At 41.7% G+C, this 26,386-nt stretch overlaps 1 protein-coding gene across 2 annotated transcripts in view; it reads left to right on the top strand.

The window, feature by feature from the left end:
- Positions 1 to 20,830, top strand: part of adcy8 (adenylate cyclase 8 (brain)) — a 104,762-nt gene extending 83,932 nt beyond the window's left edge. The window contains exons 13-18 of one of the 2 annotated variants that reach the window (XM_078397320.1): positions 894 to 975; positions 3,888 to 4,046; positions 5,935 to 6,081; positions 16,766 to 16,858; positions 16,958 to 17,072; positions 20,314 to 20,830. In XM_078397320.1, coding sequence (XP_078253446.1) covers positions 894 to 975; positions 3,888 to 4,046; positions 5,935 to 6,081; positions 16,766 to 16,858; positions 16,958 to 17,072; positions 20,314 to 20,801 — 1,084 coding nt within the window. In that variant the 3' untranslated portion in view covers positions 20,802 to 20,830. The remainder of the gene's footprint in view (positions 1 to 893; positions 976 to 3,887; positions 4,047 to 5,934; positions 6,082 to 16,765; positions 16,859 to 16,957; positions 17,073 to 20,313) is intronic. The other variant, XM_078397321.1, reaches the window with a different exon arrangement.
- The last annotated feature ends 5,556 nt before the right edge of the window (positions 20,831 to 26,386 follow it).

Raw genomic sequence — 26,386 nt, 5'->3', positions numbered from 1 at the left:
TGTCACACACTTTCACCTGTCACTCATGGGTGATGCATATGCACAAACCCCCAAATTGCCCCAGCCTCCAGCGATAGCGGGCAGAATTCTTAGATGTATTCTTGGAAGAGTTTTTGCACGTTAGTGAAATGGCAGCATAGAAATTAGATTAACTTGTAAAGAATTGGTGATCAAAACCCATCACTTCACAACCTTTGTAATTATGTTTACCTGATCTGGCCGCATTTATCTTAAAGCATGATGAGTCCTCCACAGATAGAACAGGGCCAGGAACAGATTTTAAGGCACATTGAGGCTTTTTGCCCTGGCTACTCCCTTATGATAGCATAAACGTCTGAGAGTCGGCCTTTAATTACCATTTCACTTTAAGCAACCAGTTCTCTCTTACTTTCCTGCCAGCCTCCATGGCATTACGTTCGGTGGTACAGTGGCTCAGCGGTAGAATTGCTGCCTTACAGCGCCAGAGACCCGTGTTCGATCCTGACTACAGGTGTTGTCTGTAAGGAGTTTGTGCATTCTCCCTGTGTCTGTGTGGGTTTTCTGTGGGTCCTCCAGTTTCCTCCCACATTCCAAAATCGTTTGTAGGTTAATTGACTTCTAGTGCATCGCATAGTGCTAGTGTACGGAGTGATCTCTGGTCGGTGTGGATTCTGTGGGCCGAAGGGCCTGTTTCCACGCTGTATCTCTAAAGTCTAAAGTAAAACAGGAGACTGGAGAAACTTCCTTCAATGTGAATCTCAAAGCTTAACCTTTGCTGATATCTTTTGCTGTAACCTGCATTTAGATTGGAAATTCTTACAACCAAAAATATGAAATGGATAACAGTGATGATGACAATAACATTTCTCAAGTATGTTGTTTAAAAAGAGATATACCTCTTTGTTTTTTTGTAGCAGAGACTTCTTAGGCACGAAGGAAACTTCCTTGCTGCTCATGGCAATGTTCCTTTTGGCTGTATTTTATCATGGACAACAGGTAATTTCAAGCTTTATATATTCACTGTCTGCACGATTACAATGGATTGCAAGATTAATTTAACAATTTATTTCATTCATAATGATAATTTTCTTTGTGACTTATCTAAACAGGAATTCCTGCTTGGTCCCAACTTTCTACAATCTATAACAGTGACTTGGTTGAGGGGGTAAAGTAAAATATATCCAAGTTTGCTGATGGTACAAAATAGGGCAGTGGTATGGATTATGAGGAGAGTGCGCAAAGGAGTCCTGAGTCTGCAAACGGGTAAACTGAATGGCCAAGGAAATGACAAGTGAAATGCAATGTGTATGTGTGCTCACCAAACTCAATTGAAAAGATAGACACAAAATGCTGGTGTAACTCGGCGGGTCAGGCAGCATCTCTGGATAAAAAGGAATAGGTGACGATTCGGGTCGGAAACCTTCAGACTGAAAAGACTAAAGAGCATCTTCAGTTCCTCTGAAAAATAGAAAGCTCTATTTTTTTTCAAAATAATGTGAGATTGAGAAGTGTTGGTGTTCCCCTTGGTCCGTCTTTCCCTACTCTTCACAATGCTCCCCACTTGCAGGTTGGTGCGAAAGACTGAGCGATCTGTTGCTGACAATCTTAATCTGGTTGTGGCTGCTGACTGTGCACAAATTGTGGAAGCAATTAGGAAACAATAAGCAATAGTGTTTATTGCAAGAGGTTTTGAGGGCAAATTAGAAACATAGAAACATATAAAAATAGGTGCAGGAGTGACCATCCGGCCCTTCGTGCTAGTTCAATATGATCATGGCTGATCATCTAAAATCAGTACCCCATTCCTGCTTTTCCCCCAAATCCCTTGATTCCTTTAGCCCTGAGAGCTAAATCTAACTCTTGAAAATATTGGAAATTTGCTGAAAATTCGCAGCGAATGTGGTGATTGAAACAGTTAAAAAGTCATTGAGCTAAACATTAACTCGATTTTTCTTTACATGGATGCTGCATGTCCTGCAGAATATTTCCAGCATTGTCTGTCTTTATTTCAGATTTCCAGCATCTGCAGTTTTTTTTATTGTTTAAAAAAAAAAAATTCAGGCTAGGTTGAGGTGGCTTTCATAGTTGCTTGGTCTCCAAGCAACACTCTAATTCAGGCTCACTTTAAGAGTGGTCCTTTAATGGAGCTAAAGGTTTCCACTACGACTCAGGGAACAATTCATGACTTAGTATGTGTTCAATTTTCAGGGATTCAAGCATGAAGGTAAGTGTGCCTGATTCACTGTCTGCTTTATTTTACATCCATTAACATTAGCAGTTGGAATATCACATGGGCTATGAATAGAGTGCTTAATATCTCGGCACATCTCAATTAATTGTTTTCACACTTGAAAGTGAAAGACAGAATTTCTTTTCAACCCACAGGAAATACTCTGACAAATCTATTCATCCTTTTTTAACAGGAGAGAAATGTAGAGGTAAGAGAGAAAGAAGATAAATATATAAAATAATTAATGGATTGAGTACCTATAACAAAAAAACTACATGTGTAATGCAGTTTTTGAAGAATGATGGAAATTTAGTAGCCTATAAAAGCATACATTACAATGGTAACGCACAATGGATCCAAATCAATTCCTCACAGTACGGTTAGAGTGGTTACATAGATAGCCATGCCATTTATTTTGTTTTATTCTTTTGGGCATGTATATAATGGCAAAGCAAGTGACTGCAGATACTGGAATCTTGAGTGAAATAAAAGTGCTGGAGGAACTCAAGGGGTCAGGCAGCATCTGTGGAGGGAAATGGACAGTTGACATTTCGGGTTGGTCTTCAGACTGATGAGGCATTGTTGGCTCTATGGATCTACTACTGGTACAGCTTTATATGCAGCAAGAAGAGCCAATGTTCTCTCAATATTTGTCCAAGGCATTCATGTGCAGTTGTCAGCCACATTCTATGTAATGCGCTCTCCTCTAACACATTCTCTAATAAATTGACTACTGCTTAACAGGGTTTGTTAAGATTTGCTTTCTGAGTGGTTCACATTGGGTGTTGAATTTCACATCCATGACTCTAATCATTATCTATGAATCAATTTCATAGCAACATTTTTGTATGATGAATATGTAGGTGTGACGGTGTGTCCCATAGTGAAAAGTTTGGATCAAACGGCGTTATTAACTGTGGATAGACACAAAAAGCTGGAGTAACTTAGCGGGTCAGACAGTACCTCTGGAGAAAGGGAAAAGGGTCGAGACTCTTCTTCAGACTGAGAGTCAGGGGAAAGGGAAACATGAGAAATAGAGTGATGCAGAGAGATATAGAACAAATAAATGAAAGATATGCAAAAAGGTAACGTTGTTAAAGGAAAAAGACCATTGTTAGCTGTGTCCTATGTGAGAATGAGTAGAGACAATGAGGCTCAACAAGACGATTTTGAAGCTGGTACAACTTGGGTGGGAGAGGGATGAAGAGAGAGGGAATACAAGGCTTACGAAGTTAGAGAAATCAAGTTTCATACCACTAGGTTGCAAGCTGCCCAAGGAAAATATGAGATGCTGTTCCTCCAATTTGCGTTTAGCCTCACGCTCACAATGGAGGAGGCCAGTGAAAGGTCAGTGTGGGTAACAGTAGTATCAACTTATCAACTCTAAGCTGTAAATTTAAATAGAAACACAAGCAATTGAGTTTTTATGCTCCAATATTCATAATTCTGCACACATTTCTTTACATTACACCAGCATCATAGAAATGTGTGGAATATTAATCTGAATAAAATAAAATGTAAGGAAAGGAACAAAATAGCATTATGCTCTCTATGTATAGATTTGTAGGATAGATTAATTAAAATAGACATTAAATACATTGGATAAGACTTGAGGAAATTAATATTTTTCAAGAAGAAACCACCCAAAATAATTATATTATGTTTAATATCTCCTTAGTTGGAATACACAGCAAGACTGGACTTCCTCTGGCGTGTTCAAGCAAAAGAGGAAGTTAATGAAATGAAGGAGCTTCGAGAACATAATGAAAATATGCTCCGAAATATTCTACCAAGTCATGTGGCACGTCATTTCTTGGAAAAGGAAAGAGACAATGATGTAAGTACATTACATTACAATACATTTAAAACTGATTTAATCCATTACCAAGGTTTTGACTCTTGAGCAGTCAATTTTTTTGCCTTCATATAATGAATGGAAAATTATAGTTTGCCTATTGCGATCACTTCCCTTGTTATCACCTATAATCATCCATATCAATACTGGATTAACCATCTTAAATAAATATTGTTTGATGATGTTAAATCCCTCTTCCAAATAAATCCATGTAAGAGTTAAAATTATATCCATGTGCTTCCTGTCACGCTTCCCGTCTGCCAACATATTCCTTTAAGTACTCTCGAGGATATTTCAAGATTTCAACTGGAATTAGAAGGGAACTTCACAAATTCAAACAACATTTATATTTATTGCCTTTCAATAGTCTATTGGCCAGACCATTTGTCATGATCACTGTTCCCAGTAAACCTATCAGGAAAATAAAAGGTAACCCAAAGAAGGCAAATTATTTCTGTGTGTGAAGTAGAAATGATCCACATAAATAATTGAGACAGTTAACTTCCCAGGCTGTTAATTCTCTTTACAAATATCTGATTCTAGCAGCTGGGATGAATACTTGGCTGCAGGATAGTGCACTGTTCCAGATTGGCAAGCTGTAAATGGATGTCATAGAGTCCGAGAGTCATACAGAATGGAAACAGGCCATTTGGCCCATCTTGCCGACACCAGCCAACATGCCCCATCTACGCTAGTCCCACCTGCCTAGTTGGCCCATATCCTATCCTCTAAACCTATCCCATTCATGTACTTGTCTAAATGTTTCTTTAACATTGCAATTCTTCCTGCCTCAACTTCCTCCTCCGAAAGCCCATGTACCAACCACCTTTTGTGTAAAAACGTTACCCCTCAGGTTTCTATTAAATCTTACCCCCCTCACCATAAACCTATGTCCACTGATTCTTGATTCCCCTATTCTGTGTAAAAGATTCTGTGCATTTGCCCTATCTATTTCTCTCCTGATCTTGTTCACCTCTATAAGATCACCCCTTATCCTCCACGGCTCCAAGGAATAAAGACCTAGTGAGCTCAACCCCTCCCATAGCTCAGGACCTCGAGTCCTGGCAACATTCTTGTAAATCTTCTCTGCACCCTTTCTAGCTTAACAACGACATGTCCTTTCAGGGTATTAATGACCTTCAGTTCTTCAATCTTTGAAATGGAAAGTGAACTGAGTTCACTTCATCAATTGAGTTATATTTGGAAAATATATATGCTCAGTAAAAATGGTTCATTTCCAGAAGTTCACACGTCACTGATGTGTGATTCTTCATTGGTTTTCAATTGATGTTTTGGAGGCAATAATCACACAGGAGGCACACAATCACAATAATAATTCCATGTTTCTTGCTTTTAAGATGAGGAATAATTTCCAGACAAATTTATTTACTCTTACTTAATAGTTGGTAAGTTCAAATGAATTCAAAAAAATACAATTCATTGAATCAAGCAACATGGAGATTCAAACAGTATTTGAATCTCCATGTTAAGACCAAAATGCTGGAGTAACTCAGCGGGACAGGCAGCATCTCTGGAGAGAAGGAATGGGTGACATTTCGGGTTGAGACCCTTCTTCAAAATTCTTCTTTATAAAAGGGTCTTGACCCGAAACGTCACCCATCCCTTCTCTCTAGAGATGCTGCCTGGCCCGCTGAGTTACTCCAGCTTTTTGTGCCTTATTTTTGATTTAAACCAGCATCTGCAGTTCTTTCCTACACATTGAATCTCCATGTTGCTTGATTGGTTATTGATTAAGGCATTCGTTTACACACCAAACAACTTTAAATTATGAGAAATAAACTGTAACTCTGACAAACAGGTAGCTGATTGCTCATGAACTTTATTTCCATTATTGTTCTTTTTGCACCAGGAGCTTTATTCGCAGTCTTATGAATCTGTGGCTGTGATGTTTGCCTCAATTCCAGGATTTGCAGACTTCTATTCCCAAACTGAAATGAATAACCAAGGAGTAGAATGTTTACGATTGCTAAACGAAATAATAGCGGACTTTGATGAGGTAACTTGGCACCATGTCTTTTTTGATATCTTGGGCTCGTATTTCTTTTGCTGGGATTATGATCATAAGTGATAGTAGCAGAATTAGGCCATTCAGCCCATCAAGTCTACTCCACCATCCAATCATGGCTGATCTATCTCTCCCTCCTTACCCCATTCTCCTGCCTTCTCCCCATAACCTTTGACACCTGTACTAATCAAGAGTCTATCTATCTCTGCCTTAAAAATATCCACTGACTTGGCCTCCACAGCCTTCTGTGGCAGAGTTCCAAAGATTCACCACCCTCAGACTAAAGAAATTCCTCCTCATCTCTTTCCTAAAAGAACATCCTTTAATTCTGAGGCTATGACCTCTAGTCCTAGACTCTCCCACGAGTGAAAACATCCTCTCCACCTCCACTCTATCCAAACCTTTCACTACATTTCAATGAGGTCCCCCCTCATTCTTCTAAACTCCAGAGAGTACAGGCCCAGTGCCGTCAAACGCTCATCATATGTTAACCTACTCATTCCTGGAATCATTCTTATAAACCTCCTCTGGTCACTCTCCAGAGCCAGCACATCCTTCCTCACATATGGTGCCCAAAATTGCTCGCAATATTCCAAATGCCGCCTGACCAGCGCGGTTATAGAGCCTCAGCATTACATTCCTGTTTTTGTATATAAGCCCTCTCGAAATAAATGCCAGCATGTTTAAGTATAACGGGTTACTGTCTTCATAGTAAACTATTTGACAAAACATTGTTGCTTTGCTAAAGGATAGTAACTATCTTTCATTTTTTATTTTCTTGGTTGAGGTAGAGATTTAAAATCTAGGCTGTGCGTTATACATGGTAACGTCACATCATGGAGTTGGGGAGTGAGGAAGGGGCCATGAATGAAAGAATATTGTCCCCGTTTTGCTGTCCAAAGACATTTACATTTCCTATATTACAACATGGAATTATTGACTATGAAGTGTTACTGAGGTCCTGAGGTTGTGAAAGGTCTTAAGGATATTATTCACGTTCATAGTCATAGTAACCAAATTAGGCCATTTGGCCCATTGAGTCTGCTCTGCCATTCCCGCTATGGTCGGGGAAATTCTGGAAGCTCTGATGAAAGAACAGAGCACTTGGATAACAATAATAGAGTCAGGCAGATTGAATATGAATCTCTGAAAGGAAAATCATACTTAACAATCTGTCGGAGTTTTTTAAGTTATAACTTGGACAACAGATAAGGGCAAGACAGTTGATGTGGTGTGTTTTGACTTTCTGAAAGAGTCACATAAGAAATTATTAAACAAAATTAGAAAGGGTAGTATTGGATTGGATTGATAGCATGGATTGATGATTAATTCACAGACAGAAACAGATTGGGATTGATGATTATTTGGTTGGGAGGCTGTGACCAGTAGACTATCATGAGAATTGGTGCTGGGACCCCAGCTTCAAAATCTATATCAGTGACTGGGATAAGAAGATCAAGCGTAACATATTCATGTTTGCTGATGATAATTTGAGCTAGGTATGGGGTAGGTGCAGAGCATCTTCAGGGGATATGGACCAGGAAAAGTGAACAGGGACGTTTGGTAAATGGAATGTAATATGAAAAACTTAAGGTCATCTGCTTGGTAAAAAAAATAGAAAGGTGGAATATTTTTTTAAATGGCATGAGATTGAAAGGTGCTAGTGTTCACAGGACTTGGGGATTCTTGCACATAAATCACTGAAAGATACTTTACAGATTCAGCGAGTGATTTGGAAGAGACAAGTGAGAAGCTGACCTTTATTACAAGAGAATCTGAGTACATTTTGATCTAATTATTTGGAGGCATGTGGAGACCACATCTGCAATATTGTGGTCTGGCCTCTTTACCTAAGGGAGGATATACTTGCAATAAAAGAAGTGCAAAGACAGTTCACCAGATTGGTTGTTCTAAAAGGAGCGAATTAGCAAACAAGGTCCATGCTCTCTTGAATTTAGAGAAATGACAGGTGATCTCATTAAACTGTGCCACGTTCATTAGGGATGATAGAATAGATGTAGAGTTGATGCTTTTCCTGGCTAACGTGTCAAGAAACAGACATCAGCATTCATGACAGTGCGGGGAAAAAAATCTTTAAACAGAGGTCATAAATCTTGGGATTGCTTGATTATCCGTGGAATACTTGGTTATCCATGCTTGTTTCTTATATTCATAAACAATTGCAAGTCCTCGTGCTAATAATTGCCCAGTTTGGTACGAGTAGAATACTGAGAAAAGATTTTCAATAATTTAGTTTAGTTTCTTGTCACGTGTATCGAGGTACAGAGAAAAGTTTTTTTGTTGCATTTTATCCAGTCAGCGTAAAGCCAATACATGATTACAATTAAGCCATGCACAGTGCACAGATACAGGATAAAGGGAATAAAGTTCAATGCAAGATAAAGTCCAGAAAGGTTAAATTAAAGATAGTCTGTGGGTTTCCAATGAGGTGGATGGTAGCTCAGGACCGCTCTCTAGTTGGTGATAGCATGGTTCAGTTGCCTGATAACAGCTGGGAAGAAATCTGGAAGTATGTGTTTTCACACTTCTGCACCTCTGGCCTGATGGTAGAGGGGAGAAGAGGAAGTGTCCAGGGCGAGACTCATCCTTGATCATGCTGGCGGCCTTGCCGAGGCAGCGTGAGTGTAGATGGAGTCAATGGAAGAGAGGTTGGTTTGCGTGACGGTCTGGGCTGCGTCCACAATTCTCTGCAATTTCTTATGATCTTGGATGGAAGTTCCCAAACCATGCTGTGATGCAGCCCGATAAAATGCTTTTTACAGCGCATTTGTAGAAGTTAGTGAGAGTTGTTAGGAGCCAAACTTCCTAACCCTTTTAAGGAAGTAGAGGCGTTGGTGTGCTTTCTTGGCCATTGCTCCGATATGGCTAGTCCAGAACAGGTTGCTGATGATGTTTATTCCCAGGAACTTGAAACTTTCTACCACATCTAAGTCATAAGGTCATAAGTGACCCATCAAGTCTACTCCACCATTCAATCATAGCTGTTCTATCTCTCCCTCCTAACCCCATTCTCCTGCCTTCTCCCCATAACCTCTGACACCTGTGCTAATCAAAAATCTATCTTCCTCTGCCGTAGAAATATCCAAAGACGTCCTCTACAGCCTTCTGTGGCAAAGAATTCCACAGATTCACCAGCCTCTGACTAAAGAAATTTCTTCTCATCTCCTTCCTAAAAGAACGTCCTTTAATAGTAAGATTAAATGAGAACTTACCAGTTCGAAGTTTGATCTGTATTTTATGAGGAGTTACGATGAGGGACTACGTGAAGACCCCGTCCAGCACGCATGCGCGACATTCTTCAAAGCAGCGGTGTGGATTCACAGAAAAAACACAATGATTGAAATAAACATAGTAAAGAAAGGATAAGAACTTAATTACCAGTTGATCTGTATAAAAGAGGGTGGGAGCGGAGGGCACGTAGTCCCTCATCGTAACTCCTCATAAAATACAGATCAAACTTCGAACTGGTAAGTTCTCATTTAATCTTACTATTTTATTTCGGAGTCACGTGAGTGACTACGTGAAGACTTCAAAGCTCTGTGATTCCGAACCGTGTACCAGCTCATGCTTCACTCACTGTCTGAAGACCTTAGAGGGAGGAAGTATGTTATCGCAATCAAGAACCCTGTTTGTGAACAAAAAAGGTTTATTAATGACAACAAAGAACAGAGAGCTCCCCAGGGCTCAAATTAAATATTATCTGCAGACTCTAAAATTCTGTCTGCAAATGTAGCAGGTTGCGCCAGCGGTTTATTATAAAACCTTTGGAAAGTTCTTTCCGAGGACCATCCTGCTCTGGCCAGAATATGGTCGATAGGCACGTCCATTCGACTAGCCGCCGACGTAGATGCAGCCCTGGTGGAGTGAGATTTGTAAACATTAGTATTCACTCCTGCGGACTTAAGCACCTGCTTGAGCCACCTTGAAATGGTTTGGCTCGTCACCTGACCATGAGGCTTCTTGTGGCTTATCTATAAGGCTTTTTCTCTCCCTCTTAAGTTGTATGTTGTGTCTATGTAATTGGCGAGATGGGTCTTGGCACACAGCCGTGGGTCAGATGAATATGCCCAGAACTCCATGACTGGAGGCGTGGTACCTGGTCTAGTTTGTTTGACCAGTCCCTGAATATGGAATGTGAAACAGTCCAATGACTCTGTCATGCTGTCCAGCCTCAGAAGGTGGAGGGACTGTACCCTTTGAGCTGACACTGGTGCCATGAGCATGACTGATTTCAGTGTAAGTTGTTCCAGCGTGAGTGCCCTGGGCGGTGGCCATCCCCTAAGGTACGTCAGCACAATGCTGACATCCCAGATCTGAGTGTACCTTGGTCTGGGGGAATTGGTGTTAAAAAATGCACCTCATGATTTTTACCACTAATGGATGGGACCCCAAAGTCAGTTGTCCTGCTGCTGGAACCAAATAAGCTGACAACGCATTCCTGGCTGTATTTATGGCGCTGTAGCTGAGTCCTTCCCGATGTAATCCAACCAGGAACTCCACAACACTGGTGGCTGTCGCTGTAGTGTAGGTAGTTCCTGTTTTGGAGCAATACCGTTCCCATTTCCTTATGTTGGTCAGGTATTGTCTCCTGGTGGACTCCCGGTGGGATGCGGTCATCATGTTGATGGCGTCCTCAGACAGTCCCAGGCCCAGTAGAGGTCTTTTTAGAATCTGCAAGCCAGGAGATTGACTCTGTCATGGCACGGGTGACTAATGCCTGACACTGGGTGGATTAATAATTCCGGACTGCTGGGGAATTCCAACGGTGTTTCGACAGCCATGTCGAGGGCCACTGGGAACCATGGCTGTGTAGGCCAGTCGGGTGTTATCAAGATTCCTGAAGCGGAATCCAATTGAATCTTGCGTGACAGCCGACTGATGAGGCAGAAGGGAGGAAAAGCATAAAAGAACATTTTCCCCCAATGCAGCGTGAATGCATCAACTGCTGCTGCCTCAGGGTCTGGTTCCCAAGCGACATATGTTGGTACCTGGTGATTCAGCCTGGATGCAAATAGGTCGATATCTGGTGTGCCATATTGCTTTGTAATTTCGGCAAATACTTTGGGATTTAACATCCATTCGATGTTATCGTTAAATTTGCGTGACCTGGTGTCTGCCACTGTATTTTGCTTACCTGGTAGGTAAGTTGCTGATAACCAAGTATGTCTTTCGACACACCATTGCCAGATTAGGTTGACCAATTTGTCACACGATATCGACTTTACACCACCCATGTGTTTGATATAAGCCACCACCGTGGTATTATCTAATTGCAACCGGACATGTGCATGATGCGTATTAGATGAATATGCTTTTAAACCATAAAACGCACCCAACATTTCTAAATAGTTGATACCCCGTGTCTGTAGGCAAGATGATTTAGAATTAGTCCATCTGCCCCCTGTGCTGGATTGCATGTTAGTTGCTCCCCAGCCCAAAGCACTGGCATCCGTTTGCATGGTTAATACTGGGTTGGTTATTATTATGGGACTGGAACTGAGCCTAATGTTCCTTGTCCACCATTGTAACTCTGGAATGGATTCAGCAGTTAAATACATGGCTCGGTCAAAGTGACCTGAGTTTTGCTTTAGTGCGTGCACTTTTGCTCTTTGTAAATTTTGCAAAGGTCCAAATTGTACAGCTGGAAAGGCTGCTACCATTTTACCAAACTCTAGCTACCTGCCGTATGGTTGGCTGACGTTTATCCATTAGTTCGTGGCATGATAGTGCCAATTCTGATGCTTTCCCCTTCGGCAGAGTTACAAACATGCGAACAGTATCAATCGTAAATCCAAGATAGTCCATGGTAGTGGACGGTGTAAAATTGGATTTATCTGGATGTATGACAAACCCCAAAGTTTCAAACAAACGTTTGGTAAGGCTTTAAATTGCCATAGCTGTTTCATCCAGATAAACTTTAAGTATTTACGATGCTCCTTGTGTATGGGTACTGAGTAGTAAGCATCTTTTAAATCAATGCCTGCTAGAAAGTACCCTCTAGAAATCAAAAGTCTGGCGGTTTCAAAAGTTTCCATCTTGAAATGTGTATAGTTAACTGACTCGTTAAACGTAGTTAAGTCAATGATGATGCGACATCCACCATCTTTTTTAGTTTTAGTGAAAATATTAGACACAAATTCCAAAGGTTCATGTTTTGTTCTTTCAATGACACCTTTTGCTAGTAGCCTCATAAGTTCAGCTTGACCCTCTTGTTTCTCTTTGAGTGAGAGGGTGAATACCCTTTGGGGTATAAGCTGAACTGGCGGAATATTTTTATGAACAAAGTCAATTTTATAGCCATGAATGCAGCTTAGTATGTACTTGTCATTAATGATGGTTTCCCATGCATCCAAAAACCAGTGCAATCTCCCCCCTGATAGTATAGAGCCCGTACTGGTCATATGCTGAGAGGGACCAGACCCACCTACCTCCATGGTTACTGGTGCTACTTCTGCCTCTTCGCTGGACGATGAGGTGTCTGCTGGGCTGTAGAGGCCTGCTGTTGGCGTTGATGTTGTTGGGGGTGGCACATTTTCCATGGGGTCCGCTCTGGGCCCTGGCCTAAAAAGGCTTACGGGGAATGGTTGCGGGCCCCGAGCTTTCACCAGTCCCATATGGTGGTTGACGACTGGTGGACGCCGTGGGGTACTGCCGCCTGGGTTTGTTGGGTCTGCTCGGTCCTAAACCTGCCCTCACGAGACCAAAGGTCTTGGACTCTTCCTCTAGGTCTTTCACCTTTTTTGGAAGGTCCTTTACAAAAAGCAGAATTGGAGGTTCTGAACCCGGTGTTTTGCAAGCCTGCAAACTTAGGGTTGAGGGCAGGCTTGATGATCTCATATTGAGTGGTGCACAGCAGAGCTAATGTATCTTGCTGATTTGTGGAGATGTCCACACCATCAATGGACCGAGCATATGATTTTCTGGAGCTTCAACTCCAGGTTCCTGATGTTCTGCCCCAGATGTCCCCAAATTTGCTGTTTACAGCTGGTACATGCAATGATGTACAATTTTCTGGGGCTGTATATAGCTCAAAGGGCCTCATTGACCACCCGTTCTTGTAGGGGTTTTGAGGACAGGTGGTCAATGCTGGCTGCAAGTTTTTGGCTCTAAAAGCCGACCCCCTCGTGGAATGACCACGTAGCGGTTGACCACACCCAGCAGCTCTTCCTGATCCTGTACACCCTGCGTACTCCGGAGATCTTCAGCCAAGAACCCATCTTGTTGACCAGCCCAGACCTGGTCGCCAATGCTGCCTTCAAAAGAAGGTGAGGCAATGGCCAGTGCCACAAAGGGCACTGCGGGAGTGCCTGGGCGCTCTGGGCCCTCCCTTGGCGAGTCTGCTGCTGCTCTCTCAGCAGATCTCGCTGGAGCATTTGCTCCATAAGCCGTTTGGCTTTAGGCGGCTGCCAGTGCCGCTGTGTAGCGGTGTGGCATCTTCATCCGAAACGTCGGACACTACCGCCCGGTTCTGGCTGCAGGTACCTCCAGCTCGCTGCTCAGGCTGCACTAGCGGTGCTGGGCTCGGCTCGGTAGTTGCTGCCGCCTCTTGCCCCCCTCCAAAGAACGTTCCTCAACGGAAGACGAACGGGGGCAAGCTGAAATTTCTTTCCTCTGGTCTTGCTCATCTTGTGTACCTAAAGCAGACCAGAGAAAATACTCACGGCCACGGTAGACTTACCTGTCGGCCCGACTTTTTAGTTTGTAGCGGGAGCACCTTGAACTCCCGTTCGTCGCGGGTGCACTGCGTGAACGCTAATGTCGCGCATGCGTGCTGGACGGGGTCTTCACGTAGTCACTCACGTGACTCCGAAATAAAATTCTAAGGCAAAGACCTCTAATCCTAGACTCTCCCACTAGTGGAAACATCCTCTCCACTTCCACTCTATCCAAACCTTTCACTATTCTGCATTTCAATGAGGTCCCCCCTCATTCTTCTAAATTCCAGCGAGTACAGGCCCAGTGCCGACAAACGACGACAATCTACTATACTTTGGTGCCGTCACATTCAATGGTATGTGTGCTGCTTCGCTTCCTGAAGTCGATCACTAGCCCCACTGTTTCGCTGATTTAAGAGAACGTTTGTTGGCTTGACACCAGATTATGTGGTTCTCAATCTCCTTCATGTACTCCATTTTGTCATTATTTGATATCCGGCCCGCTACGGTGGTATTGTCTGTGAATTTGTAAATTAAGTTGGATTTGTACTTGCCTGCAGAGTCATGTGTGTATAAAGAGTAAAGTGGGCTGAGAATGCATCCATGCAGGACACCAGTGTTGAAGATTATTGTAGAGGATGATTTGTCCTCTCTCCTCCATAATTGTGGTCTGTTGGTCAGGACGTCGAGGATCCAGTTCCAGAGATGAGTGCCGACACGAAGTTCCACGAGTTTGTAGATGTGCTTGGATGGGAAAATGGTATTAAAAGCAGAGCTGTAGACTATGAATAGAGGTATGACATAGGTGTCGCACTTATCCAGGTATTCCAGGGATGAGTGTAGGGCCAGGGAGATGGCATTAGCTGGGAACCTGTTGTGGCGGTAGATGAAAAACAGTGGGTCAAGGTTGCTTGGTAGGCTGGATAGAATACATTCCATAACCAGCCTCTCAAAGCACTTCAAGATGGTCGATGTTAAGGCCACAGGACAGTAGTCGTTACCAGGGTGATCTTTACACTCAGATTTTAGTTTTAATAGAGAAATTCTACTGAAGTCCACAAAGGGCTTAGACATAATCAGAGAGTGTGTTCTCATAAGCAATGTTATTCAGCTTTATTGAAATTTTAGGAGCCCCAGAAGGTTTGCATTCACTTTCACAATAATTAATTTTAAAAAACAGATATTAATTTTCTGATTAAGTTGAGAAATGAACCTTAACATTTAACTTTTTCCAAATCTCCAGAGTTCTAACATAAAATTCATAGGCCATTGCCAACTCTTTTAATGAAGCATGCATTTAGTACCACTCTACTCTATTTTCCATATAATCTGGCATTTATTTTCGCTTTGAAGTGGCTCTGCAATTTCCTTTGTAAATTTATTTTTGAATCTGCTGTCACTATCATTTCATACAATGTATTCCAGTTTCTCATTACTTGTTATCAAAACGTTTCTTGATTGTAAATATCTCTGAGAAATCTCCTCATAACCTCTTTAATTCAATAAGATCAATCCCAGTTTGTCAAGACACTCCATTTAACTGAAGTCTTTGATCTGTGGTGCTTTGCCAATAAATCTCTTATCCACTGTGCAAAAAAAAGTAGCAAGAATTGAACACAAAACTCTAGGTGTGGCCAAACCAGTCATTTGCTTTTATCTTGTGTCTTTGCTCTTTCAACAATCTTCCCAACGTCCTGTCACTTTCATGCGCTTGTATGCAAATTCTCCAATACCCGTGTCAATATTATATATTTTTCATTTATATCATATCTTTTATACCAAAGTGAATCAATCTACATAATCTCGGAATTATTTGCTACTTTATAACATTCTCACTTCTGAGTTTTGCGTCATTTATAGAGTCAAAGAGTCATAGAGTGATTCAGTATGGAAACAAGCACTTCGGCACAACTTGCCCACCCTGGCCAATATGTCCCAGCTACACTAGTCCCATCTGCCTGTGCTTGGTCCATATCCCTCCAAATCTGTCCTATCCATGTACCTGTCTAACTGTTTCTTAAACATTGGGATAGTCCCAGCCTCAACTACTTCATCTGGCAGCTTGTTCCATACACCCACCACCCTTTGTGTGAAAATGTTACAACTCAGATTCCTATTAAATCTTTTCCCCTTCACCTTGAACCTATGTCCTCTGGTCATCGATTCTCCTACTTTTGGGCAAGAGACTCTGTGCATCTACCCGATCTATTCCTCTCATGATTTTATACAGATACTCTCATGATTTGAAAGCTTTGAAATTATGCTCTCTATAACTTGTCCAGATCATAAATATATTTGAGCCCAAATCAACCTATCACTTTTTTTCCATTTCAAAGTGGAAACCCAACCATTTAATACTACGAATAAAGTTAGTTAAATGCAGTCTGCCTTTGATAATGTTTGGTGGCTTTTTTTTCACCAACCTACAATCTTCCATGTGCCATTTGAATTTCTCCTCAATTAATGTTTCTAAACTACTCCCTGCCACTGATGTTAGGGTATGACTGGTATGTGATTGCCTAGTTTATCCCCCTGCTATTTTGTTTGAATGAAAAATATTAGGACTTAGTTGAAGAGATGAGCTTTAAGGAATAAATTAAAGGAGGAGAGGTAAATAGTGAAGGAAATTTTGGGTAGAGTTCTAAAATGGGAAGAGGCACGTCTGTCAAAATCAGAAATGAACATGAATTCTGGATGTGAATGAATGGCTGAAGAAGGGTCTCGACCCGAAACGTCACCCATTCCATACATCCAGAGATGCTGCCTGTCCCACCTGAGTTACTCCAACAGTTTGTGTCTATCTTCGGGTTAAGCCAGCATCTGCAGTTCCTTCCGACACATGAATTCTGAATTAAAGGAGGCAAAAAAAGTTGAAGAATTGAAGAATAGGGGAAGGTTACAGAAATAGGGAGGATTGAAGCAGTCTAAGTTCAAGTTTGGAGGCAGAGCACTTTGTCATTTCTGTATAACTGTTTTACCCATCTTGATACCTCTTGCAGTTGTTGGGTGAAGAGCGATTTCAGGACATTGAAAAAATCAAAACAATCGGAAGCACTTATATGGCTGTTTCTGGATTGTCTCCAGAAAAGCAGGTAAAGAAAGCAAAAACAATTTGTACAGAGTGCATATTTTATGACATACATTATTAATGTATATCACCAAAGTTTACTTCTGTCCATTGCCATTTGCAGAATTCTGAAGAGAAATGGGGTCATCTATGTGCTCTGGCAGACTTTACCATTGCTTTAAATGAAAGCATACAGGAAATAAATAAACATTCTTTCAATAACTTTGAACTTCGAGTTGGTGAGTAAAATGTGATATATTTTGATTCACTGATTCACTGTTGTATTTGCTCATAGAGTAATAGTCATCAAGGGCGTGAAAACCGGCCCTTCGGCCCAACCAACATGTCCCAGCAACAGTAGTCCCACCTTCCTGCGTTTGGCCCACATCCTCTAAACATGTCCTATCCATGTACCTGTCTACATGTTTCTTAAATGTTACGATAGTCCCTACCTCAACTACCTCCTCTGGCAGCTCGGACCTTACACCAGCATTACACCTACCACCTACCACCCCCCCACCACCACCCCACCACACCACCTTAAACCTATGTCCTCTGGTTTTAGATTCCCCTACTCAGGGCAAGAGTCTCTGTGCATTTACCCAATCTATTCCGCTCACGATTTTGTACACCTCCATATGATCATCCCTCATCCTCCTGTGCTCATTTGTTCTGGAAAATTCCACTTTAATTTACTTGTATTTAAATGTTTGTTACAGTTGATTACTATTGCTTTTGTCCAATTTGTCCATTTTTGGTGTGTTGAATTGGATGAAACATGTTGCCTAAAACCAAATCAGGTCACTGGGAATTTGCTAAATTGTGAAATTGTCATTATAACAAATCGCATTTGTGGTTTAGTTTAGTTTAGACTAGATTAGTTTAGAGATACAGCTCGGAAACAGGCCCTTCGGCCCACTGAACAGCGATCTCTGCACATTAACACTACCCTACACACACTAGGGACAATTTTACATTTATAAGTCAATTAACCTACAACCTTGTACGTCTATTGAGTGTGGTAGGAAACCAAAGATCTTGGAGAAAACCCACACAGGTCATGGGGAAAACATACAAACTCCGTACAGACAAGCCGTAGTCAGGATTGAACCCGGGTCTCTGGCGCTGTAAGGCAACAACTCTACGACTGTGCCACCATGCCACCCTCCGTCATCACCCATTTAAAAAAGATTAGGAGCCAGTGTGTGGATTTACATACTGCAGTGCTACCAGGCCCTGTGGCTGCTGTATCATTTGATTTCTACCTGCTGGGAACCCGGTCAGTATGGTTAATGAGCTATCAGGAAGGTAGCCATGCAGGCTGCCATAAAGGTGGGAAGAAAATGGGTGGGGATGAGAGAAGAGAAAAACAGTTGTCAGAGAGGGATATCAAGGGAAAGAGATAAATCATTGTGTGGAAGATCAGGAAGGGGGAAACTGGGGGAAGGGAGTTATTGGGGTAGAGTCAGAGTCAAAAAGTCATACACCGCACAAACAGGCCCGTCAGCACAACTCATCCACCACCGACCAAGATGCCCCATCTAATCCAGTCTCATTGGCCCATGATTATCCAATATCACTAAATCTTCCCTATCCAAGCACCTGTTCAAGTGTCTGTTGAATGCTATTATAGTATCTGGCGTAACTACCTACTCTGGCAGCTTATTCCATCTACCCGCCACTGTCTGAAGGGAAAGGTTGTCGCACAGATTCATATTGAATCTGTGCCCTTTGGCTTTTGATTCCCCAACCAATAGACAATAGACAACAGACAATAGATGCAGAGTAGGCCATTCAGCCCTTCGAGCCAGCACCGCCATTCACCGTGATCATGGCTGATTATGCACAGCCACCGTGGATAAAGGACGAGAAGGGTTAAGCAGCTCTGCCATGCTATGCAGCATCCCAGTCAGGCATTGTCCTCATTGGATCCTGAGCTCAATGGGATCAGGATGCTGCCACAGTGACTATCATGGCCACAGCTTACACCAGAAATCTTGGGTCAGTCCTGCTGTCAGCAAAAGAGCAGCACTTGTGTTGAGTTGAGTTTATTGTCATGCATACTGAGGTACGGTGAAAAGGTTTTGTTGCATTGCTAACCATTGTCTCCAATGAGGTAGACAGTAGTTCAAGGCACCTCTCTAGTTGTTGGTAGGATCGTTCAGTTGCCTGATAACAACTTGGAAGAAACTGTCCCTGAATCTGGAAGTGTGCGCATTGCATATGGCAATCAATGAGAGGAAGCAGTAAAAATAAAGACGATGTTTCAACCAGAACCCTTTAATATGTTCTGATATGATATGTTTAAACCCTCCGATATGTATATGTTTTACTGTGAGTGAAGTTGACCCATGAGTTATAGGTCACAACCTTTTCATATCATCATATCATATACATACAGCCGGAAACAGGCCTTTTTGGCCCACCAAGTCCGTGCCGCCCAGCGATCCCCGCACATTAACACTATCCTCCACCCACTAGGGACAATTTTTACATTTACCCAGCCAATTAACCTACATACCTGTACGTCTTTGGAGTGTGGGAGGAAACCGAAGATCTCGGAGAAAACCCACGCAGGTCACGGGGAGAACGTACAAACTCCTTACAGTGCAGCACCCGTAGTCAGGATCGAACCTGAGTCTCCGGCGCTGCATTCGCTGTAAAGCAGCAACTCTACCGCTGCGCTACCGTGCCGCAACCTTTTGATCCACTAATATTTGAAATACATTTTTATGTCCTTCATTCCATTATACATTGATTTAATGTTTATGCAACTTTTCAGTCTCTCTTTCAGCCTAACCCTGGTAGTATACATAAACATGGTTGGTGTGCTTATTTTACAAATATAATATTCACACACATGACATTACTTCCCTATTCCAGTTATAGTGCAACAGTGACACATAGTGGAAGGTAATATGTCCTGCAAAAATATCTTTGTAACATAGTAAGATACTGCTGAAAAATATATTTTTTTATTTAGGAGGAAACAGAATTAAGAGATTTTAGCTGTAATTACTGAAATATTCTCCAAGTTGATATCAATTTCTATGTTTACACCAAGACGAATATGTTGATATAATTGAAGTCATTTAATATGATCTTTAACCAGATTAAAATCATTAATTCTCTAGTATTTTGTTTTACATTAACAAATTAAGCTTAATAATGTTTTGTCTAGCTAAAAAGAATATTACAGTGTAAGAAATTCATCAGTCCTATATTTCACTTTTCCTTTCGCTTCAATTATTTTGTTTGTGATAGTGTTTAGAATTTTTGGCTATGTTACAGGCACTTAATAATTGGAAGATAGACACAAAATGCTGGAACTTTACCCCATAATAAAATATATTTTCAGAAAACGTAATGGGGAAAGGTTGGTGACAGTTAGACTGCCATGATATCAACTGTGATTTCTGGAGGATTTAAGACATTGAAGTAGATGATTAATTGACATGATAAATGTCTTTCTCCTTACAGGTATTAGCCATGGCTCAGTCGTTGCAGGGGTTATTGGCGCTAAGAAACCTCAATATGATATCTGGGGTAAAACTGTAAACTTAGCAAGCCGCATGGACAGCACAGGCATTAGTGGCAAAATTCAAGTTCCTGAAGATACCTACCTTATCCTGAAGGACAAAGGATTTGCCTTTGAGTACAGAGGTGAAATATATGTCAAAGGGATAAGTGAACAAGAAGGGAAGATTAAAACATATTTTCTTCTGGGAAGAGTGCAGCCAAATCCACTTATCATGCAACCAAGAAAGCTAACCAGTCAATACTCATTAGCAGTTGTTGTCCTTGGACTTGTACAGTCATTAAACAGACAAAAACAAAAACAAATTCTGAATGAAAATAACAACTCCGGCATAATTAAGGGACACTACAACAGAAGGACATTACTTACTTCCAATATACCTGAGGCAGCGACACAGGTTGAAAGCTCAGAAAAAACTGAAATGCCATGATAACATTTTCATTGTGTTGAAATTTTGTATTTCTTTTATATATATATACATATAAATATATATAAATAAAAAGGTTTACTTTTCTAAAACTGGTCTGGTGTTTTAAAATGTGCATCGTTTTCACTGAAAACTTCATATCCAAGTTCAATAAGCAAAAATACTTATTTGTATGATTAACACAGGTGAATGTATGTAGTGTACTCATGTAATTACATTTTTTTTTAATGAGCGTACTGCAAAGTAAGAACAGGAATACAGTAAATGAAACAACATTAAATAAATTGTTATAATCTGTTTCTTTAAAGAATGGAGGAATCAGAATCGATGAGAGCATTCTGAAGTGAATTGTAAAGAACGATCCCAACATTTAAAATACATTTGGACAGGTACATGGATAGGAAAGGTTCATAAGGATATGGGCCAAAAGCGGGCAGGTGGGGCTAGTGTACATGGGGCACCTTGGTTGGTATGGGCAAGTTGGGCTGAAGGGCCTGTTTCCGTGCGGTATGTCTCGACATGAAAGCGAAAGCACCACTGATTATTCAAAAAAAACTTAGGCCATGGTCACTAAAATGAAGGAGGAGTGTTCAGGATAGCATTGATAACCTCAGACCAAGGTATTGGGAAGATGCATAAATCTTAAGTAAGCAGCAGAAGAAATGCACCACTACTAGTCTGTTCCATCTCGCATCTCTTGTTCCATCTGTGCAAATGTCTGCAGTTCACAAATTGGCCTTAACTGATCCCACAGTATGTAGGAAAGAACTGCAGATGCTGGTTTAAATGGAAGGTGGACACAAAATGCTGGAGTAACTCGGCGGGACAGGCAGCATCTCTGGAGAGAAGGAATGGATGATGTTTCGGGTCGAGACCCTTCTTCGGACTGATTGGAAGCAGGTCATCTTTAAGCCAAAGCGAAAGAAGTATCAGAATTCACATTTGTATCTTCAGTCACAGGTTGCATCTATATGAGGCCTGAAGTCCAATTGCAAAAGCCAGCACTTACAAGCACATCAGCCATTTTGCCCTATCAGCATGTTAAATATCTACCTCGTCACACATCCTCCTCGCCTTACCCTTCAATGGTGCATCTTTGAAATGATCCTCCCATGAATTTAACTGGACTTTTTAAAATAGATTGATCAGTACATAAAAATATTAAACTGCATTGTACGTTTATTTCATGCAGTAAGAAAACTTTGAGGTGAACTCATCGTGGCAACGTTTTTCACCAATATTTGATGATATGAAAGGTGCCCTTGGGGGAGGGAAAGCAATCAGGACTGGGCCAACGAGCTAAACCTGTTTTTGAACAGATTTAATGGAGGAGCCTCTCCCCACCCTCCCCCCTGCTCCTCGACAGACTCTGCCCCTCAATGCCCCAGTGCACTGCCTCTGCCCTTTCTTTGTTGCACCTGACCATCAAGGCTGAGCAGGTGAGGAAAGAGCCGAGCAGACTCCGCCCAGGCAAAGCCACGGGTCCCGATGGTGTCAGCCCTAGGGTACTCAAGGTATGTGCCTGCCAGTTATGCGGAGTACTCCAGCATATCTTGAAGCTGACCCTGAGCCTGGAGAGGGTTCCTGTGATGTGGAAGACATCCTGCCTGGTTCCTGTACCAAAGAGGACGCGTCCCAACTCCTCTAATGGCTACAGACCAGTGGTGCTGATCTCACACACCATGAAGTCCCTGGTTCAACCATACCTGGACCTCCTGCAGTTCACTTACCAAACAAAGATGGGGGTTGAGGACGCCATTATCCACCTGCTCCATCGTTCCTATACTCACCTGGATAAGCCGGGTAACATTGTGAGAGTCATGTTTTTTTACTTCCCCAGTACATTTACAGTAACAGCAGTTTCCTGGGGAGCAAACTGACGAAGGTGCGGGTGGATGCTCCATTGGTGTCCTGGATCACCAACTACCTGACTGGACAGCCACAGAATGACAGGCTACAGAACTGTGTCTCTGGGGGGCGGGACAAAGGAAGGATATGGTAGGGAGGAACACAGGGTCCCCACAGACAAGACTAAGGAGTTAGTGGTGGACTTTAGGAGAGGAATATCCCAATCCCCTGTCTCTATCAAGGGTGTGAATGTGCAGTTTACCAAGGAGTACAAGTACCTTGGAGTTTACCTGGACAGTAAACTGGACTAGTCCAGGCATGCTGCGGCACTGTATAAGAATGGACAGAGCGGTCTGTACTTTCTGAGAGCGGTCTGTACTCCGCAGGTGTTCTATAAATCGGTGGTAGCCAGTGCCATCTTCTATGCTGTCATGTGCTGGGGCAGCAGGGTGAAGGCCGCAATAGAATGAACAAGCATATCAGGATGCACAACAAGCTGGAGTAACTCAGCGGGACAGGCAGCATCTCTGGAGAGAAGGAATGGGTGACGTTTTGGGTCGAGACCCTTCTTCAGACTGAAGGCTGGCTCCGTCCTGGGGGTGGAGTTGGGTTCACTGGAGGTGCTCTTGGAGGAGTGGATGCTCCTCAAACTGCGGAGCATCTTGGACAATTACAGCTCACCCCCTCCATGACACTGGTCAACCCGAGGAACACCTTCAGCAACAGACTGGTTCCACGAAGAAACAGAACAGAATGCACAGGAGATCCTTTTTCCCTGTGGCTATCAAACTGTACAACTCCTCCCCCTTCTGTCGTGACACCCCTTGCCTCCGCCCCCCCCCCCCCCCCCCCCTCCCCAGTCTTTGCACATCCCCAATCCTGGACTTCCACATCATATCGTGTAATGCCATGCCATGCCATGCCTTCATTTTATTAGCACAAATCTTGATGGGTCAGCATCACAAAATAAATGAAATATTGTGTGTTTGAAAACAATTTCTGACTGGGTCCTCTGGTGCACGATGGATTTCAAAAATATTTCACCATCGTCAGACCATTCATTAGTAAAAAGTAATGATTGAAAAGATTTGAAAAAGGAAATTGAAATTCAGATACCATTCCTTCATTGGATAAGTATAATAGTGTTGATACTTTTCAAATGTAATATGTAATGATTATACCCAAGAAGAGTCGGAAAAAAAGTATCACGTTGGCAAACACAACACAACAGCAATAGTTGGGTAGTCCACACGCGCCCCCTGCGCTAGTAACGCAGAAATGTTGCAGACGGGGGGGGTTATGACTAGCTCGGGGAGGGGGCAGTGGCGCTCGGGGATGTTCAGGGATAGGTGAGGGTATGGGCCTTATTTAGTAGTGTAATAAATTACTGAGTGAATCAAAACTGGTATCTGAATCTAGTGATTTATCGAACACAACAAGAACTTAAATGAAATGAACCAATTTTAAGGGATCAACAATTTTAAATGTAGAATTCTCTAACTTATTAGTCTATTGGGTACTTTGTTCTAAAATTAACCCAATGAAAAACTAAATTAGGTTTCAGAAACCTAGACCATGATTCTTATTGAAAACCATACTGTGCTGAGTGGGCAAACCTGGCAAAATGTGGTCAAAAAGATATTGTCAGGATTGCTAGTGAATGATGCCATATAAAAAGGACCATTGGTGTGAAATTAAACTGGTGTAATTGCTCGAAGTAAAAATGAAGGGAAGAAATATGTTCTCTCTTATGCTGGTAGGCAAACAAGAGAAAAAAATCGGCATCTCAATGTGACAGAGAAGTTTCATGTGTTAAAATCATTTTTCTGTCCACCTTTAGATTCAATTCAACCAATTAATTCTTGGTCATTTGACTTCATTTGAGAAGACTTGAATGGTTACAGTATAAGAAAATAACTGCAGATGCTGGTACAAATCGAAGGTATTTATTCACAAAATGCTGGAGTAACTCAGCAGGTCAGGCAGCATCTTGGGAGTCCTTCAGTCTGAAGAAGGGTCTCAACCCGAAACGTCGCCCATTCCTTCTCTCCCGAGATGCTGCCTGACCTGCTGAGTTACTCCAGCATTTTGTGAATAAATACCTTTGAATGGTTATAGCGCTTAGTTTTAAAAAAAATGATATTCAGGATTAAAAGGACAGCATTAATGCTGATCTTTAATTTCCCTTAAGGAGATGACACCCAACCCAGGCGACTATATGCGTGCTAGCCACAGAAGCAAATCTACAATCACATATTACAATTGCTCCACTCTTTTAAATCTCTTCTACAGCGACATTTATCTTGGATCGGACTTTACTGGCTTTACCTTGCACTAAAAGTTATTCCCTTATCATGTATCTGTACACTGTGAATGGCTCGATTGTAATCATGTATTGTCTTTCCACTGGCTGGTTAGCAAACAACAAAAGCTTTTTACTGTGTTCATGACAATAAACTAAACTGAACTGAAGGTGTTAGTGAACTGTTTTCTTGAACCTTTACAGTCCTTGTGGTGAAAATACTCTAACTAGTGTAGTTAGGTAGAGAGGTTTAGGATTTTGACCCAGTGATAATAACATTTGGAAAATGTATTTCAAGGCATTGCTGAAGGTGGCAACTTCACATTTTATAATTCATTGAGTAAACTATGAATTCAGATTTCATGAAATGTAATTGGCTACATGTTCTGCTCATCGCCAAACTCCATTCTTATAATTTCTCCAGCAGCACCACGAATGCTGAGATATACATGAGAAGTGCCCAATTGGAATTGTGTAACTTAGCCCCAACCTTATATCTTCTTGCCAAGGATTAAGTCAGCTGCCACAATTTCAACATACACTGGTAAAATGAAGATATTTCTATCTTCAGGTAGAGAACACGAAAATAAAAAACACCATCCTAATCCCACATGCCATGCTTGCATTACATGCAACATCCCAAGTAACTGTTAGGATCAAAAATGACTCCATGTTACTGAAAATGTATGTCCTTTTAAAATAATTTACAATATCCCTCAGACTAAATATTATGGTTTTGAGTAATATTCCATGTTAGACATACCCCTTGTTCATGTTAACTAGATATTTAGGCTCCTTATAAATCAGGAGTATAATTTGAATTTGGTTTAGAGCTGTATATGAATCTGCATAAAACGTTGAATATTAATCATGATTGAGAACATCTGAATGGCTTAGATCAGTGCTTCTTAAAGTGGTGAATGGTTCACCCAAGGGTGAATGAAACTAGAGGGGTGAATGAAGGGTGAATGACTGAATATATATAAAATTATACACAGGGAGAATAAGACGAAAATTACCAAAAAACATAAGAAAATTTAGTCGAGGGTGAATGAAATTTTGTGATAAAGACTCGTGGGTGAATGACACTGAAATAGTTTAAGAAGCACTAGCTTAGATCATAATACTAATCCCTTTCAACACACCACACTCACCCCTGACCCTGCCTGGGCTTCTGCTCAGGAACTCCTGAGGCATAGGGTAGCAAGCAGATGTGTATGCCTCTTGCTAGTGAAAATTATGAGGAAATTTCCATTGGATAGGTAGCTGGCTTACTCCAGAGTCTCTCTTTCTGCTTTATCCTATCCCAAGGAAATTTGGGGCTAGTAGTTTGAATTTATATTTACATTTTCTTTGGAGTGTTATGCCGACTGCATTGGTATTTTTTGCTGGGGAGGTGTCTTTTAACTACATTTCTCTTTATTGCCACTGACATTTA

This window comes from Rhinoraja longicauda, chromosome 4 (assembly GCF_053455715.1).
Source record: "Rhinoraja longicauda isolate Sanriku21f chromosome 4, sRhiLon1.1, whole genome shotgun sequence".
NCBI lineage: Eukaryota > Metazoa > Chordata > Chondrichthyes > Rajiformes > Arhynchobatidae > Rhinoraja > Rhinoraja longicauda.
Note: the sequence above shows the minus strand (reverse complement) of the source record. Positions and strands in the feature narration are given on the sequence as shown.